General features: G+C 32.7%; 1 protein-coding gene across 1 annotated transcript; it reads right to left on the minus strand.

The window, feature by feature from the left end:
- Window positions 1-1,208: 1,208 nt before the first annotated feature.
- LOC127087738 (uncharacterized) lies at window positions 1,209-2,285 on the minus strand. The gene has a single exon (XM_051028670.1). It carries the CDS (start codon window positions 2,186-2,188, stop codon window positions 1,508-1,510), a length of 681 nt encoding a protein of 226 aa, XP_050884627.1. The 5' UTR covers window positions 2,189-2,285; the 3' UTR covers window positions 1,209-1,507.
- Window positions 2,286-18,667: the final 16,382 nt, after the last annotated feature.

The raw sequence follows: 18,667 nt of genomic DNA on the forward strand, positions 1-18,667 counted from the left end.
TTACTTGGGGCCCACAAATCAGGTAGAAAGTAAGGATACAATTCTGACATGCCACCCACTAGCTGTTTATGAAGATAAAGATGATATGCTACGGTGAACACGACACATGTATGGATATTAATCAAGTCAGGTAAACCAGCTGGACCACTTTTCGACACTTTGCGCTATATTCCTAATCTAGTCTAATCCACTAGCCTACTACTACTACCAAAATATTCAAAACTGCGTCGGTTATAAGCCACCCTTCTCACTTGTCTCTTTCTCTCATTTTTCTACTTTTTTGACCAATGGAAATACAGATTGATAGATTGGAAAATCAAAATATAAATATGTATTTTTTTATAATTATTTTGGTAATAAATATTTAATATTTCAAATCAATTCTTATGATAACAGGAAACAGCTCATAGCCAGCTAGTTATCTTGTATTGGGCAATGTCTCATAAACAAGTTTTCCATCATTTTCAACATTTTCTTGCCGACCTTTGAAATTTATTTAAAGATTTCAATTTCAAAATTTCCCCTCTCCGTGGGGACCTTCATTGGAGGATAATATTTACTTGTTTTTGTATATTTTTCTATTTTACTTTAAATGATTATGATTATTCCTCTTAATTGTTATTTAAGATATTTTATTTGGTTAATTATTATTTATTTTTCTTTGTCATAAAGAAGGTGCTCCTTCCCGCACAGGTTGTAAACAGATGTCAATTAATTCTTCCAGCTTGCTTTCATCAGAATTATTAAAATTTTCCAATTAAATATTCAGAGATGGAATCTTCACTTCCACAGTTGAACAACCAACCTGCAATTACACATTAAACAAATTAATTAAAATATAACAAACTATAAACGAATTTTAAATAAACAATAAAATAAATTAGCATAACATAAAAATTAAAAAATACCTGACACCATACGCAACGCAACTAAACGAACGTAACGTACGTCACGGCACACGGGCGAACGGAACGGTCCAAACACAACGGAACAACCCAAACGGAAACGGATGGCAATTGATGGAATAACGTAGTCAGAGACAATACGCTGCAAAGAGAACGGAGAAGAATGAAACTGTCAATGGAGGCCACAATACCAAATTTTAGGTTTCATTTTCAATTTTAATTTTATTAAATTAGTTAAGTGGGTCATTAATTAATAAATTAAATAAATTTAAAATTTTAAGAAACGATTTTATGACTGGAAAATAAATCAAAAAAGTCCAATATTCTCAGCTTCCATAGCAAATGTTATGTACAAAATGCAATACTGATGATGATGATGAGTCCAAATTGAATCTCAACAGATCTAATCAGAAATTCTTCAACGATTTTCTCCGATGTCTGATTCATCAATATGCTCCCAAAACTTGCCAGAGATGACACGCTTTAACCTAAATGCTCGCCGGATCAACCGATCTGGCGGCAGATCAACGCAGTGGGTGTAAATCAACCACCGCAAAAGCGTGATTAGCAAGATCAAACCTGAAAAACGAAAACAGGCAAAATCAAAGATCTTCAGCCTTGGTCATGACGGAGAGACGACTAGGTCTTGGCTCAAACGCCGATCTCCGCCTCTGTTGGTGCGAAGAAGGTCGAATCAACGCTGTCAAAGCTCTTTTCACCCATTCTCCTTCCACACCACCGATCCTCACCAGTGAATTCTTCATCGCAGATCTACGCATGTTGAGACGAGTTGAAGGATACGAATCGGCGCTTGTATTATGACTCCCAACGTTCTTGTGAAGACTGCATCTGAAAGAACCGGGATGATTCGTTGGCGAACACATACACGTCTTTTTCTGAGCCGGAATCGGACGGTTCTTTTTGGTTGTGATAACATGATTCGAAATCGACCGGTTCGGTGAGATGGACCGGGGATCGATCGAGAATCGTAAACCGGCAGAGCGGGAGTTTGGGGTATATAGATTGACACGTGTGGGTGAAGCTGAACGGTGGTGACTATTGTGTTGATAATTATGATGATGGTGATTGTAGTGATTATCATTATTTTCGATGTGGAAAGTGGAAGAGGGTGATGAAAAGGAAGAGTTTATGGAAGAAGCGAAAACGGATGAGGGTGTAGAGAAAGGGGTTCTGGATTGTGTATAGGAACAAAACCTACCAGAAGGTGAAAGCGAACGAAGGACGGGGCCACGTGGTTTTTCTCGAGAAGATGAAGAAGACATTTTAGAGAGATAGAGAGAGGAGAGAGGGAGAGGCTGCTAGGGTTAGGGTTGAGTCCTGTTAAGGACCCCTTTGGGAAATTGATTTGGCAAACCTAGCGAGTCTCGGAGGCTGGTTAAATAGGTGGGGAAAGAAACAGGGTGAAAGAGTGATTAATTGGAAAAACGAGGGTGTTTTTGACATAATAAGAGTTTCGTGTATGTTAGTTAACTTAACCATGGTTAAGTTAGGGTTAGTTTTAATGAATTGCGTAGAAAAGTTGTGTTGTGGGGTTAAGTTATGGTTAGGGATTAGATCTAACGGCTTATGAGATGTGGACTTATAAAAACGATGAAAAGACGAGGCGTTGGGTTTGTCTAACAGGTTACATGCTGCCACGTAGTATAATATTAGGGAAACGGTCGAATCGAAATACCACTCGCAAATAACTGCCGTGTCCCTACGGCTGAAACACTACTGATAGGTAGGATTAATAAACAATATTATAAATTTATTTAAAATATTTTGAAATAATAATATTAAATATAGAGATTAAAGGTAATGTCATTAAAAAAATAAAATAGTTTTACAATATTATTTAATAAAAATTTATTAATTTATTATATTATCAATGTAATTTTAAAATAGATCAATTTATTGGGATATATTTTATTAGTTAATTGATTAATTGTATAAAATTAGTTTATATTATCGTGTATATTCTTTTTTTAAAAATATATTAATTACAATTTTTTATTATTTTATTTATTCACGAAATTAATTATTATATTTTAAATTCAAATAATTGTGTTTTTCTTACTTTTGACATTTAAAAATTATAATGTATCTATTTTTTATGAATACGATCAAAACGTGATAAAGTATTGTATAGGATTTTTTATTGTAGTTCAAATAAATTATTGGATAGCATTTTATGGATAAAAAATATAAATTAAAAAATAAATAAATAAATGATTTTTAATGTAAAAGAATATTAAAGAATTAAAATTATTTAAATTTAAAATAAAAAATTTATTTTCATAAAAAAGATAAGCAAGGAGGAAAAAAAATCTATAATTTAAATTTAATAAATATTGATAGAGGAATGAATATTTTTATGTTTTAACTCTTACTTTTTGTGTTTGACCAATTTTTTTTATTGCAAGGCAAAATAATTAAAAATGAAGTTTCAGTTGCATCCGATGCAAGGATGTTACTCAGCCTTTAAAGAGAAGATGTGCGAATCAGAAAATTGATCTTAGCAAAGGTTTTGAATTTCACGATGAAATCAAAGTTTTTGTTGTCTTCTTTAAGAGCATGGATGACGCTAATCATGGTGTTTTCAAGAATAATATTCTTAATATTTTGGATCAACACCACATATTTATGGTACTTATTTAATGAATACTCAATAAGGCTAATACTTTTGGCTAGGGAAAGACTTTTGTTCTGCATGGAAGATATGTTATGAATATAGAGAAACCACAATGTCAAGTCACATTGGATGTACAAAAGGTATCACTAAAGCCAATATGATTTGGAGTGTCATTACAACTTCCATCTACATTATTAATAGTGCTAGAGTATTTTTTGAAATTCCAAATGATGAAGCGATTGTTTCTGTGCTCTGTTAGAGGTTTGCTGAAGCAAGTAGTGAAAGAATTAGTCATAGAATGGGAAGATAGTGAGAGTACATATCTTAGAATAGTTTCATGAGAGATACAAATAGTGTTACGATTTCTTCAAGTTCACCAAATTCCTGCAACATAGGTTATGATGGTACCATAAATGTCGTTTTTTATCCGAAAATCATCATATTGGTTCAAGAAGAAATTTAGATAACTAAACTCAAGGTGCAACCAATTTTTTTTGGAATTCATACAAACACAGACACATTTGAAGAAAGCCCAATCTTTAAGGCCACATCTAGAACATAAAGTCGAGGACGCTATGTTTCGATGGAGAGAGAAAGGGAAAGACACTCTTTAAGGCCACATCTAGAACATAAAGTCGATGGCGCTATGTTGAGAGAGAGAGAGAGAGAGAGAGAGAGAGAGAGAGAGAGAGAGAGAGAGAGAGAGAGAGAGAGAGAGAGAGAGAGAGAGAGAGAGAGAGAGAGAGAGAGAGAGAGCACTTGTGACAAGCAAGTCAAAGGAGAAACTTTATCTTTTTTAGAAAGCATAATTTCCATATCCAATTTCATGATTGATTGACATTCATAAATAATGAAACTCTTCGTTGTTATGGAGGATTAAAAAATAATTTCATGATTGATTGACATTCATAAATAATGAAACTCTTCGTTGTTATGGAGGATTAAAAAATAATCACTCTTAGTAATATAAGTACCATTTACATAATCAAACCAAATAAAGACGTCTTATGTGTTGGCTTTGAAGTTGAGATTCTGGGAGGTTAGGGAGTTGAGTATACAAATGTTAAACGTGGGGAGATGGTGTAGAATAAAAATCTTTGACAATTAGAACAGGGTTATGTATGTGAATGTAATCAACTAAGAAAGTCATTTATATATGTTTGACCACTTTTAATTGAATCTCATATTTTATATAACTAGTTAGGTTAATATAACCTTAGATTAGTTTAAAAAATTGATGAGTTTTTTCTTTTTTAAAATCAATAAATCTTTTTTAGTTTAATGATATACACGGTATAAAATAATTATTCAATAGAAATTTATCACTATATATATCATACTATTAATTTAAAAATTATATTATGATGTGGCGGAATACATAATGGTATTAATTCATATTGTAAAATTATTTTACATTATCAATACATATCTTTTTTTTTTAATTAATAAAATAAAAATAAGAGAGTTAAATAAAATCATATAGAAATGATGAAATAAGAAATAATATTTAATTGAACCAAAACAAATAAATAACATTTATTTAAGACCAAAATAGTATATATATTTTTTGTATAAAAAAATAAAAAGAGAAATGTAAAACAAAATTATTAAAATATCATCAAACATTTAAAATTAATTAATTTTGATGCATTGTTGTGTACAAACTTTAAGTTCTATAAATTATCATTTGTATGATTTTTACACTATCAGTAATTACATTTATTTTAAAAATATTGATATTTGTATAGTATTAAAAAAAGTAATTTTCCCAACAAAAAAAAACTTATAATATAACCATATAAAATTTTAAAACCTTGTTGCTTTTTTTGTTTAAATTATCATATTTAATTCATGATAATTACAAAATGAAATGATGATAAATATTTTTAATTCAAGACAAATACTAAATTGAATAATTATAAATGATATACATAAATTATTTTATTTTTTAGGGACCACTGTACATGATAAAACTAAATCTCTTACTAATTTTATAATAGACTTTGAATATCAAACGTTATTCTTCAAATTTATTTATAAGCAAATTTTTTTATAAGTTTTGTTTTTAAATATAATAAATTTAGACACATTTCATATCTTTATTCCAAAATTATCATGCATTAGTATGGAATCACAATTCAATTAAATTAGATTAGTAATTGTGACAATTTTCTTTTACATAAAATCAAAGTTAAATATACTTAACTTTTTTTTAATAACTATCATTTATAATAATAGTAAAAATTGTTTTTTGTGCTTAGTGATTTTTTTTTTTAACTATTAATCATAATCATTTCGGTCAATAAAAAAATTGATTGAAGAGAAGAAAATTTTATTCATATATTAAATATGAGTATGAATCTTATTAAAAAAATATCCCTAAAGATTTGGGATTATGTTCCATTCATTTTAGACAAATATTTCAAAGTTCAATGTCTTCTAACTCCTCCTCACCCAACAAAAATCAATAATATTTTATTGCATTATTAAACATAGTTTATTGTTCCTGTCCAAAAAATCAATAATATTTTATTGCATTATTAAACATAGTTTATTGTTCCTGTCCAAAAAATCATACATAATGAATTATAATTGGTGGATTGTATTAAAAATATTTACACCAACAATAACATCAAAATTAATTTCATAAACTTCAGTAGAACTTTTCTTTTCGATTTGAATTATCTTGCATAAGGCATACTACTAAAAGTTAGTAACTATCATGTGAGCTTAAGTTTGTATGAAAGGGTCACAAACAAACAAAATGCAATCCAACAAATTAGATGGATATCTCCGAAGAATGAATAGATTAGGATAAACATAGACAGAGAGGTTGATAAAGGATATATGAAAATGGAGCTGCGTATAGGGGTGTTCAAAACCAAACCAACCCAATAGAAAACCGCAAACCAAACCAAACCAAACCGAAACCGCAAAAAATCGCATTTGGTTCGGATTCGTTTGGATCATTTTTTAATAAAACCGCACGGTTTGGTTTGGTTTGCGGTTTGTATTTAGTAAACCGAACTAAACCAAGCCAAACTGCATTACGTTACAACCCAAATTTTACTTATCCCACATCCACCAAAAACATCAAACCTAATATGCTTTAACCTTACAATTACAAACAACATCAAACCTAGTATGCCTTAACCTTACAATTACAAACGATTTTCTCTTACTCACGTTTAGGGTTTCAATTTCAACCTTCTTAAATCTCTCATGATAGTATCACACATTCTTCTCGTCTTCTTTTCCATGTAGGTTTCGCCTAGGCATGGCAATATAACCCGTACCCGCGGGTACCAACCCGAACCCGCCCCGAAGTTGACGGGGAAAACCCGCTTGGACTGGGTTTGGGTTTGGGTTTGGGTTTTCCCCGATTTTAAAATATGGGGACGGGTCGGGTAATGGGGACACTAGTACCCACCCCGAACCCACCCCGAACCCACCCCTTTATTTTACTATGTACATTATTATTTATTTTTGATAATTTAAAATATTAAATATGTGGTCAATGTTTTGATATTTTAATTTTAATTTATCATTTAAAATATTTGAAATATATGTATGGAATTTTTTTAGATTGTTTTATTTTATTATTTGTAATGTAATTTTATTTTGAAAAAATAAATATTTCTATTAAAAATTTGATTTTACTAAATGAATGGTGGCGGGGCGGGGATACCCGAACCCAACCCGAACCCGTTTGGGACGGGTTTGGATTTTGATTCCCCATCCCCATTTGGGTTTGGGGCGGGGAACGGAGATTGTTTGGGGATTCGGGTTTGGGTTTGGGAGAGGTAAAAACCGTCCCCGACCCGCCCCGTTGCCATGTCTAGTTTCGCCTATTCTACTCTAATAAGTCATCTCTTATGTTCTTTCTTTTTCATCTTTTATGTTACTATTTTCTCTTTTAATTATATTTTTATCGCACCTTTCTTCTCAATCTCGCATCTCTTATGTTCTTTTTTTCATCTTCTCTAATCTCTCATCTCATACGTTTTTTATGTTTTATTATAATGTCTTCGATATTATTTTATGCTACTATTTATATATGTTTTTTATTCCACTTTTGTCTAATCTAATTTTTGGTATATTGAATGAAACATTTTTGTCTAAATATGATGAGTTTTGATGTTATTTAGTCATGTATGAATGACTAAATACAAAGTTATGTTGTTCTCTATAGGTGTATGTATGGCACAATAAAAATATTATAAAAAACCGAACCAACCGAACCAACCCAAACCGCTTTGGTTTGGTTTGGTTTGGTTTTATTTCTAAAAGCCAACCGAACCAAACCAAACCGCGTGCTTTTTTCTCTTGCGGTTCGGATGATTTTTATCACCAAAACCGCCCAAACTGCACCACGAACACCCCTAGCTGCATATACACATTAAAGAGTTTTTTTCTCTCTCCAAGAATCACCACAACTTCCAGCAATATAGAAGTTGGTTGGCGCCTTCTTGAGCATGACAAATCATGATTGAGAGGTCCGTATTTCCCACATATATCATGAAGAAAATAAGTGTGTGGATGAGCTTGCAAGCTTAGGAGTGAGACTTAATCAAGGAACTCAATTTCATGAAGCATGCCCTCAAGAGCTAAGATTTATATTTTTAGTTGATCTTGTTGGTATTAGTCATAATCGGGTTATTAATTTGTAACTTTTTATGTTTTTGGATTTAGGCCTTCTTGTATAAAAAAAATTAAAATGTATATTTTTTCATAGTGGAATTAGAAATGAGAAGTTTGAACGGATATGACCTTGGATCTCAGCCTCTGATGTGGTGGAGTGGAGATTCCTGCAAGGTTAGCACTCCAACGATCAAGTCAATGTATGAAGAAAAATAGCGAGATGAAATTGTATTTGAAACTTGTTACCTTGATTTGATCTCTCTCTCTCTCTCTCTCTCTCTCTCTCTCTCTCTCTCTCTCTCTCTCTATATATATATATATATATATATATATATATATATATATATATATATATATATATATATATATATATATATATATATATATATATATATATAAGGAGGAAAATAATGAACCAAATATTTACCAATTGTTCTTTATGGATGACCGTTGGATGTGCTTTACGATTAAGATCTCTTGGGATCGTAGAAACAACTATCTTCACTCGTTAGGAAGATTCGTGATGGAACTAGACATTTATTAGAACGCAGGCCTAGACGACGCGATATGATTAGTTCATCCATGGTTTTTCTGTTAAGTCTAGAACAGACGTCCCAAACCCTTGTTGAAGCGTTAGTATGTGGGAGATTGTTATTATGACTCTGGATGATGACCATATCCTGGTTACTTAAGGTTGACAAGTGAAGATCGCTTCAGTTTTTTTAGGAGCAATACATAAAATGTGTCATACTTCAAACATTTTTTTCGCAACTTTCATCATGACGGTTATTGAGAACCTAAATTCTTCAGTATGGTGTATCAAAGATTTAGACGTGTTTGGTGAAATCTTTTAGCCTTATGTAACACAGTTTCTTTCGAGGGATAAGTGTTTTCTTTCCTTTTTCTGAGTCTTTTCTTTAATTTTATAGTTTCATTATTCCCTTTTCTTATATTTTGCTTTTTTTAACTAGAAAGTTAGTGCATTATGGACAAGAAATCACATAAGAGCACTAGTAAGTCTCAAAAGGATACCATATCTTCTTGGATGGATTATGTTTACTCTTCCACTGCTTATAATTTTTTTTGCCAAACCAGACAGTTTTGATGGTGTTTCTACAGAGGTAAGCTTGTCCTCTTACTAGGGAATCAGGATTCCTTTTGAAGACGAAAGTATATGTAATAAGCATGGTGCTTGCGTCATTCCTTTTTATGAATGTGTTTTCTTTATCATGGGCCTTCGTCTTTCCTTTATTGCTTTTGAGATAGGGGTACTGAATCATCTAGTTGCGGCTCCCTCTCAACTTTACCCTTTGTGTTGAAACTTCACCCTTTATGTTGGGCATATATGAGATTCTATTAATGGTGGTGTGAGCATGTGAAGGGAATACCTTGTGTATTCCTCTTTCTTCACCTCTTTCGATGTCTTTAGGAGTCGGTGTCTCCGACTAGGGGTAGAAGATTACTTCGCCTCGAGAGGATCCTTCATGGTTTCGAACCTCTTCTTGAACTCCCGTCTTATTTGGACCAATTTTTCCTAGTGAACCCCGTCAGCCCAGGGGCACGCGCTACAATTTGTGATGTTGGTAGTGGAGTAAAGGACCAAAAGTCGGTCAAGAAAAACAACAAAGAAGAGGAAACTAAGAAACGCACACCCCACCCATAAAAGGGGACTCGGACTAAAACTCGAACATTAAGAATCACTATCAATAGAACAAAGACCTTAAGAGAAGCAACAACGCCACTTCAACCCACGAACTAGGACAAAACTCTTAAATGCTATTGGTTTAGACAAATGATATTGTTCTCAAGTCGTGTAGAGAAGGTACACGAGTTTGGTGCTGATCTATCAAGATATCATTTTCAAGCCAAGAAAATGTTATTTTCTTCCACATTCTTTGTGTTTGTTGATGACATTATTTCGAACATTCCAAACTCTTCAGACAACATAATGGTAAACCATAGTAAGGTCACATCTAATCATCGACCTATCACCCAGAGAGAAAAAAACTCAAAAAGAGATATAAAGTCCCTAAGCAGAACCACCAACCACCTACCAATCGTTAGTTGGTTCAATGGTAATTGACGATGGACTTGGTAGGGAGGACCACAGTTCGATCCCTACAATTGCGATCGGGAGGGGACGGGAACTATTTGATGTCAGAACTCACCCTCAAACCGGATTAGTCGGTCTAGTAGATCAAATACTGGTGGTGAAAACAAAAAAAAACACCAACCACCTAAAATCATATATCACACAATCGAAGTTACTTCACAAATAACAAATAAATAAGAAAATAACTCAAACAAATCCCCGACAATGACAGAATAAAAAGAAAACTCGTTCTTTGCACGGACGACATATGACACAGAACTACTTCAAATTAAATGTCAATAAAACTTCTTTCTTAATTTTCATTTCTTTAGTGCTTATTAGTTTTTTAAAGAAAAATGCTATTCTTACACTTAGTTCTACACCTACACCCATATCTACTGTTCATCCGTACAATGAACAGTAGAATATTATAATAATATATTATTTTAAAAAAATATATAAAAAAATATTATTTTTTAATATTATTTTTTAATATGTAATGTTTATTAACCAATTTCATAATATTTTTAACCAACTTTATAACTTGTATTAACCAATTTTGATGGCTATTCAAAATTATTTTTAATGTCTGGACGTTCATTAACCAACTTCGTCACTTCATTAACCAATTTTTTACATTTAATTAACCAACTTTTTTCATTATTTTAAATCACTGTTCATAAACACTGTTCACGCATACTGTTCATGTACTGTTCAAAAATACTGTTCAAAAAAATATTATTTTATTTTTAAAATACACTGTTCACCGTATAAATACGGTGAACAGTGTATACGGTGTAAGTATTTGGTGTAAAAAGTGGTGTAGGAATAGCAAAGTTGTTTTTTAAATTCATAGTTTCCTTCAAACGCTATGAGATTCTCAAACTTATATTCGAATATTATATTCTCCTGACTTTAAATTTGAAATTTTATATTTTACATTTAACACTATTATTATAACTTTTTTAAATATTGTATTTGAAATTTTATATTTTACATTCAACACTATCATTATAACTTTTTTAAGTATTGTAACAGAATAAATTTAATTATTGTAGTTAATATTGAATTATAAGGTGATAGAATAGGTCGATATAGTACAACAATTTTAAGGACAAAATAGGTCATTTCTTTCTTTACACAAGCCTTAAATAAAGGTCATAATAAACAAATTGCCTTAAAGAAGGGATTAGACTCGGTCCTACTTTTAAAGCAAGCATCATTAGAATAAATAAATAAACCTACACAAATATAAAGTCATATATTTTACACATAAAATTGTACTAGTGTTGTTATTCCTAAGTTTGGACGATTGAATTAAAAACACACCTATGACCTTGTGAGCACTTAAAATGAAAAAGTCAGTGGCGGTTTGGTTGAACAAATTAAATTCGGTACGTCACATGTTACATGTAACTTGCAAGTCAATAATTTAAGCTGGACTTTTTACATGTTGACAATAGCTTGGTAATGGAATAGGGACATTATATTTTTCAAAGTTCTAGAGAGAAAATAGGAGTTTGTGATGTGGTATCAAAGGAAGTATGTTCCAGCTTAACTGGTTGATGGGTTGGTTGGGGTGTATCAACACTGATGGAGTGCATTCACGAGAAAATTGTAGATGGCTAGATGTGGGGATGGAGATGTTTGACCTAGTTTCATTAGTTCTATTTTCCAAAATATGTAAATTTGTATAATCAAAATTACTATGTTAGGTAATAAAATTTCTTTACAACTTCACATACTTTTTTTTAATAAATAAATTATATTAAAGATGATTTGAATTAATTATTACTGTTCTTTTAATTTTATGTTTTTTATTTAATTGAAAAAATTTACTATTATTTGAACTTTTACCTCGATGTAAGTCCACATTTAGATGAATTTATAAAAAAAAGAATTCGTAAAATAAAAATTTATGGTTATTTTTACTATTTCGCGAATAAAGTATTTATCATATTTATGATCAATAGTTAATCATTTCAATAAGGAATTGTTCACGTAGTTGTGAAGTACGTTAGGCGTACGCGGCTCTAAGGAATGGTGTTATATATGGTCAGTCGTCTTGAAAGATGAGTGGTTATTGTAAAAACTCTGACGCTCAAGTGAGTGACCATAGGATGTGAGAAGTACTTAGGTCAGAAACATGTGTGTATTTTGATTTGACGTATGTGATCCTTTTTATTGGAGGTTTTATAGGGTTTTTAGAGGTCTAAAATCTTATGATGCAACATCACCGTTAAAATGGACTGATGTTATAGTATAATTCATTCTATCATCTAATGATTTTTCTTCAATCATTTTTTCGAATAAGATGTTGTCCTAAGGTAGGTTCACACTTTTTCGCAAGGCTCTAAAACCTTTCTAGGACCTACAAATGTGGATAAGATATCCCTTTCACGTGTCATTGGTTTTGACGTCATCATGCGCTGGCAATGTAAACAATTTCCTTCTTTAATGTTTCGTTATTGTGCCATATGATTTTTGGGTTTTTGCATAATCTTGGGTTGTGGTCAATTTCACACTCCAGCTAGGAACAATTGTCCTAAGCTCAATCTGACAGAGTCGGGGTGTGACTTGTGATATCGGATCGTCTTCGCCTACACCCTCCTAGTCTTTGTACCTTTGACTTCTATGAGGTTTTTGTCATACTCCAATTTTGTCATATCATCTATTTATTCCTTAACTTATTTTTGCACTACATCATTTGCATTTTCAAGCCTAACTCTAGTTGGAACTTAGGAACTGTCTGATCAAGGTCTCATATTGCATTGCATTGTATCATTTTTAAACATATACTAGTTGCATTCAAGTTCCTTTTGCATTACATTCATAACAAGCCATTTGGCCTATGGCCATGGTCGTTCATGATTTGATTTTTGTTTGTTAAGTAATTTGAAGATCTTTACGGCCAGTGGTTTCTCCTCTTTTCAATAAAAATTGCATGTAATCCTAGTTTGTGTGCTTAGTTCATGGCTTTACTTGAATTCCTAAGTCATTTTCATGTTTTACACATTTGTTTTTTTTAGCCATTTGCATTCAATATGTATTTTTAGGCATACACCATAAATAAGGACTTAAGACATTTTGTTTCTAAAATAGAACAATTCAATTTGAAGAAAATTTCTTTTAGGACAAACTTCCATAATTTTAAAGAAAATGTAGTACATATAACTCTTCAATAATGCATAGTTTGTTATACATTCATTACATCATTTTAAATAAAATACAAAAAGGAAATAAAAAATGAATTTGGCTTGTAAGGCACGATTTCCTTGCTGCCTATCTTCATCATCATCCTACCTCATTTGCATCATCATATTGCATCTCTCCATCCTCTCATCATGGCCAAGGTATCGTCTTCATCATCAACATGAACATCACCATAACACACATCTAAAAAGTGAAAATCAAAAGAATGAAAGAAAGGCACACACGGATTTTGCTAGCATTGACATACATTGGAGCATTCAATATCAACATCATAAACACAACATCCAACACTCACATATCATATATCAAGCACGTGGAAATGAGATGAATGAAACAAACACGCGCAAGACAAGGAACAAACATGTGCAACATCACATTTACCACAACAATACTCATAACATACATACATACATATATATTTGAAAATGAATTGAAAAAAACCCTGAGAAGAAGAAAACATATGATTCTATACATCAATTCATAACATGCCAATTATCATCTCAACATCAGCATCAAACAACATACATTTTAATTAAAATAAATAAATTAAATCAAACAAAAATCAAATTGCAAGCAACAGCCAAAACATATGATTCTTCATAAGCTCATCCAATTAATACAAATTCTAATAAAATTTCACTATCGAACTCATCCCAAACTTTCCCTCCATCTGATCACACGGATCATGCCCAACAATTTCCCCCAAGTTCATTTCGAACAAACTCACTTTTTCCCTCTCTCTTATCAACTTACTCAAAAAGGACACGAAAAAGGAACCTGAAGCTCTTCCCATCAACCTTATTCACTACCTTATTCACTAGACCTCTCATACTAAACTACTCAAGTTCATCATGTAAAATTGAGTTAGTTGAGCTAAGCCAATCACCACCCTCGCCGAAACTTGCCCTAATCCACCGTCAGAGCACACACACAGAAGGAAAGGAATAGAAAGAGGAGTACAATAGCAAGAAAAAGCATAAACAAAAAAGTTCAGAGCACTTACATTAGGTACTTGGCTTTGCCAAACCTTGCCGAAGTTGCAGACTCTGACAAGGTCTTTTCATTCATATTTTCTTGCATTTTCCCATGATTTCGAGTCCTTTGATGTTGCAGTATGTTTAATTGTTCTTATTTTGTTGTAATTGGGATTAAGGTTTTGAATTGGGAATGTTGTTGGATCTCGGGAATTATTGGTTGTTTGGTAAATTTATGGTTGAAAACGAGTTTAGAAAGAGATTTTAGTTGATGTTGCTTTGGTTTGTTTTTGTATCTGAAGCGGTTTTGTGAAATTCTGGAAAACGACTTGATGAACACAATGAATGTTCATCGATGTTCATCAAAATATCCCTAGGATCCACCGCTTTGATTTTAATTTTGGGTGAGAAAAGTTGTTTATGTTGTTTGAGAGGTGGTCCGGTGAGAGAATAAGAAAGAGAAGAGGAAGAACAAATGAGAGAGGAAAGAGAAGAGAAGTGGGAAAATATGCTCTCACATTAGGGCTTCATCATTTTACTTCTCTCTCACACATGACTACTTGGCCATACGTGGCTGGATCCATAGCCCTCTAATGGGCTTACTTTTGGCGCTGACCATGGCTCCTATAGGGAAACCCTCACCATAGTGATTCATGCACCCTTATCTTAGACTATTTGATCACAAGTAGGCGCATCCTGTGGATGGAGGTGGAGTCAATTATTGACTCCCTCCTTTAGTTGGCTCAGGCCTTATCGGGCCAATCATCTTTAGGCCACACTGCGTGTTGCTGAGAGCACCCTTTTCTTTCTGCTTCAGTACAATTTCTTTTTCTATTTTTATTTGGTTTGTTAATTGGGCCTTGGGCCTTACTTTATTTTTTTTTGCTAGTTTTGTTATTTGTTTGATGTTGCTTGTACCCCCTAATCTGAATATTCAATTTCTTTTTATTTTTGTTTGTTTTAATTTTATTATTTTATAATAATCAAAAGTCATTTTAATAAAAAACTAAAATCAATAAGATCTTTTCACATGAAAGCCTTGATCCAATGTCAAACATTTTTTCTTCTTATAATAAAATTAAAACATATTTTAAGCGTAGAATCAAATGCTTGGTCTTATTGATCCCATTTTAAAATTAATCGTCTCAAATTTTGTTTTAACAATGAACACCCAGTTGAAAAAGGTTGGATCAGACGTAACTGTCCCTTGTAACCTCGAATATTTGTGTGATGACCATAATTATCCTACCGTTCGAATAATTGTCAATCGCCTCAAAACACATTAAATAATCAAATCAAGTTTACTCCTTCGTGGATGAAAAATATTGGGTTGGACGTACTTGTCCCTCGTAATCCTGAGTAATTGTGTGATGGACGTAATTAGCCTCTCGCGTAAATTCTCCTCATATGTTGAAGAAACACCACTTAATTCACAACACTAATTTCATAAATAACTCGGTTGAAAAAGGTTGCATTTTACGTACTTGTCCCTTGTAACCTCGAATATTCGTGTGATGGTCGTAATTAGTCTCCCGTTCGAGTACTCATCAACAATCAAAACATTCTCAACCACATCAAACTTATCTTTTCTCGCCCTCGCGCGATCTGAAACCTTTTTTTTCAAATGAAAATTGTTTAGTCCATTCTACCAGGATACAAACAAACGCTTAAAGCCTTCAATTGCGAGCACAAGCAACGTTTAACTGCTAGAGCGTGACCTAAACCTTTGTTCAATAAAATCAACCAACCAATACATAGTTTTCTATGAAGAACTACGTAGCTTTGAAATCCTCATTACACCCGAGGATACGTAGGAGCAAGACCCACAATCTTATCAAGCACCCTAATAAAGACCTTTTTGCAACCCCTTGTCTTTTATAACTTGTATTTTTCGCAATTCGACAGTTTCGAGTTTATTTGTAGACCTTTAGTTCCCCTTTTTCTTTTATCTACGTGGATATAGAGAAACTACCCTTGATGCTCCGTTATGTGGAGTAAACCTGACTTAATACATTTTTTCTAATGTGTAGTCTAGGCTATGTTATCACATTCTTCCTAGAGTGGACCCAAGTTTTTCCTCATTGAAAGTAGGGGTTTGTTGTTCAACGGGAGGATAAATGTTGCTTTGATAGTACGTGGTGTTTGGATATAATTTTATGGTTGCAAGGAGGATGTCGTGAGATCTTCTTCAAGGCCATAGTTCCTCCTTACAAACTCACTAGAAATGGACTGTGGTTCCTCCTTAAAACCTCACTAACAATTGATTATGGTTGGTTGGAGTTATATGTTGTTACTTTTCTCCAATTTTCTATTTTGACATTCGACTAAATGGTTGAATGTTAACAATAATTCTCATAAACCATGTGCAATGATCCTTCTTGTAAGGAATTGTTCACGTGGTTGTGAAGTTAGACAAACATAGACATCTCTGAAAATTGTTGTTATCCGTGGTCATTTGCCTTGAGGGGGGCGATACTTGAAAATAATTTGATGCCCAAGTCAATGACTATCAGATGTCATATGTACTTGGATTATAAAATATGGCATATGTATTTGTGGGGTATCCTAAAGAAATAAGAGGGTATTACTTCTATAATCCTTCTAAGGGCAAAATGTTTGTCGCTTGAACTAGAGTACTCCTTGAAAAAGACGTGATTTCCAAAGGAATTGTAGGAAATAAGAGCTTGAAGAAATTTAAGAATCACAAAGCATTGATACACTTATGGAGGAACTAGAGAAGGAAACATAAGTGGTTGTAGAAGAGAAACCTGCTCAAGTAGAACAAGACCAATGTAGGTCAAACATGATACTTTACCAACTTGAGAGATATGGTTATCTCATAAATGATCAAGGTGATGTATTAGTCATGGATCAAGACGAGTTTGTGACCTTCCAAGAGGCCATCACTGGTCTCGAGTCTGAGAATTGGCTAGAAGCTATGAAATCTGAAATGAATTCCATGTCCACAAACCAGGTTTGGACCTTGGTAGAGCCTCGTGTAGGAGTTAATGTTATAGGATGCAAATAAGCCTTCAAAAGAAGATTAACATGGATGGTAAGGTGCATACCTATAAGGAAAGAGTAGTTGCTAAGGGCTATAAGCAAATTCATGGGGTAGAATATGATGAAACCTTTTCACCAGTTGCAATGCTTAAATCTATTCGGATTTTTTACTTGCTATCATTGCATATCCTGATTATGAAATAAGGCAGATGGATGTCAAGATTACTTTCCTTAATAGGAATCTTCTTGAGGATGTGTACATGACACAACCTGAAGGACTTGGCATACATGAAAAAGCTCAAATGATATGCAAGTTATAGTGATAAATCTATGGATTAAAGCAAGCTTCTAGAAGATGGAATCTTCGTCTTGATAAAATAGTTAAAAAATATGGATTCATCAAAAACAAAGATGAGCCTTGTATCTACAAGAAGGTTAAGGGGAACATGGTTGTCTTCCTGATATTATATGTAGATGACATATTACTCAAATAAAGTTATGTGTTTTGCTTGAATGGTGGTGTTGTAAGCTTGAAAAGTTCAAAGTAAGATATATTTGTTGATTCTACAACTGATGACGAGTATATTGTTACCTTAAATACAGCAAAGGAAGCAGTTTAGATCAAGAAGTTCATTAGTGAACTTGGCATGGTCCCTAGCATTCTGGATCCCATTGATCTTTATTGTGAAGACAATGGTGCCATTACAAAAGCTAAGGAGCCTAGATCTCACCAACGATCCAAACACATACTTAGGCAATATCACCTCATTCAAGATATAATTGATATAGGAGATGTGAAGTTATTCAGAGTACCAACACTAGACAATTTCACTGGCCCACTAACAAAGCCTCTTGCGCAGCAAAAACATGATGTCCATACTAGATCTATGGGTATTCAGTGTATGCTTGATTGACTCTAGTGCTAGTGGGAGATTGTTGGTGTAATCCATAGAGGCCAATAGTTTTGATACTTGTATCGAATTATTTATTAATAATAAAAGACATTTCTTTATTTTGTTTATTTTTCCAAAATAATAAAATCCATAGAATAACTAGTCTATTTAAGAAAATGTTAAGTGTGACTTAATCATGAGATCCCAATAAACATAAGAACATTATTCTTAAAGTATTTATAGTCGAGATTTATTGTGAAGTGGGATAACATTAAAGTATTGAGAATATTACGTGGTTAGAATGATGATCA

This window comes from Lathyrus oleraceus, chromosome 5, assembly GCF_024323335.1.
Source record: "Lathyrus oleraceus cultivar Zhongwan6 chromosome 5, CAAS_Psat_ZW6_1.0, whole genome shotgun sequence".
NCBI classification, from domain to species: domain Eukaryota; kingdom Viridiplantae; phylum Streptophyta; class Magnoliopsida; order Fabales; family Fabaceae; genus Lathyrus; species Lathyrus oleraceus.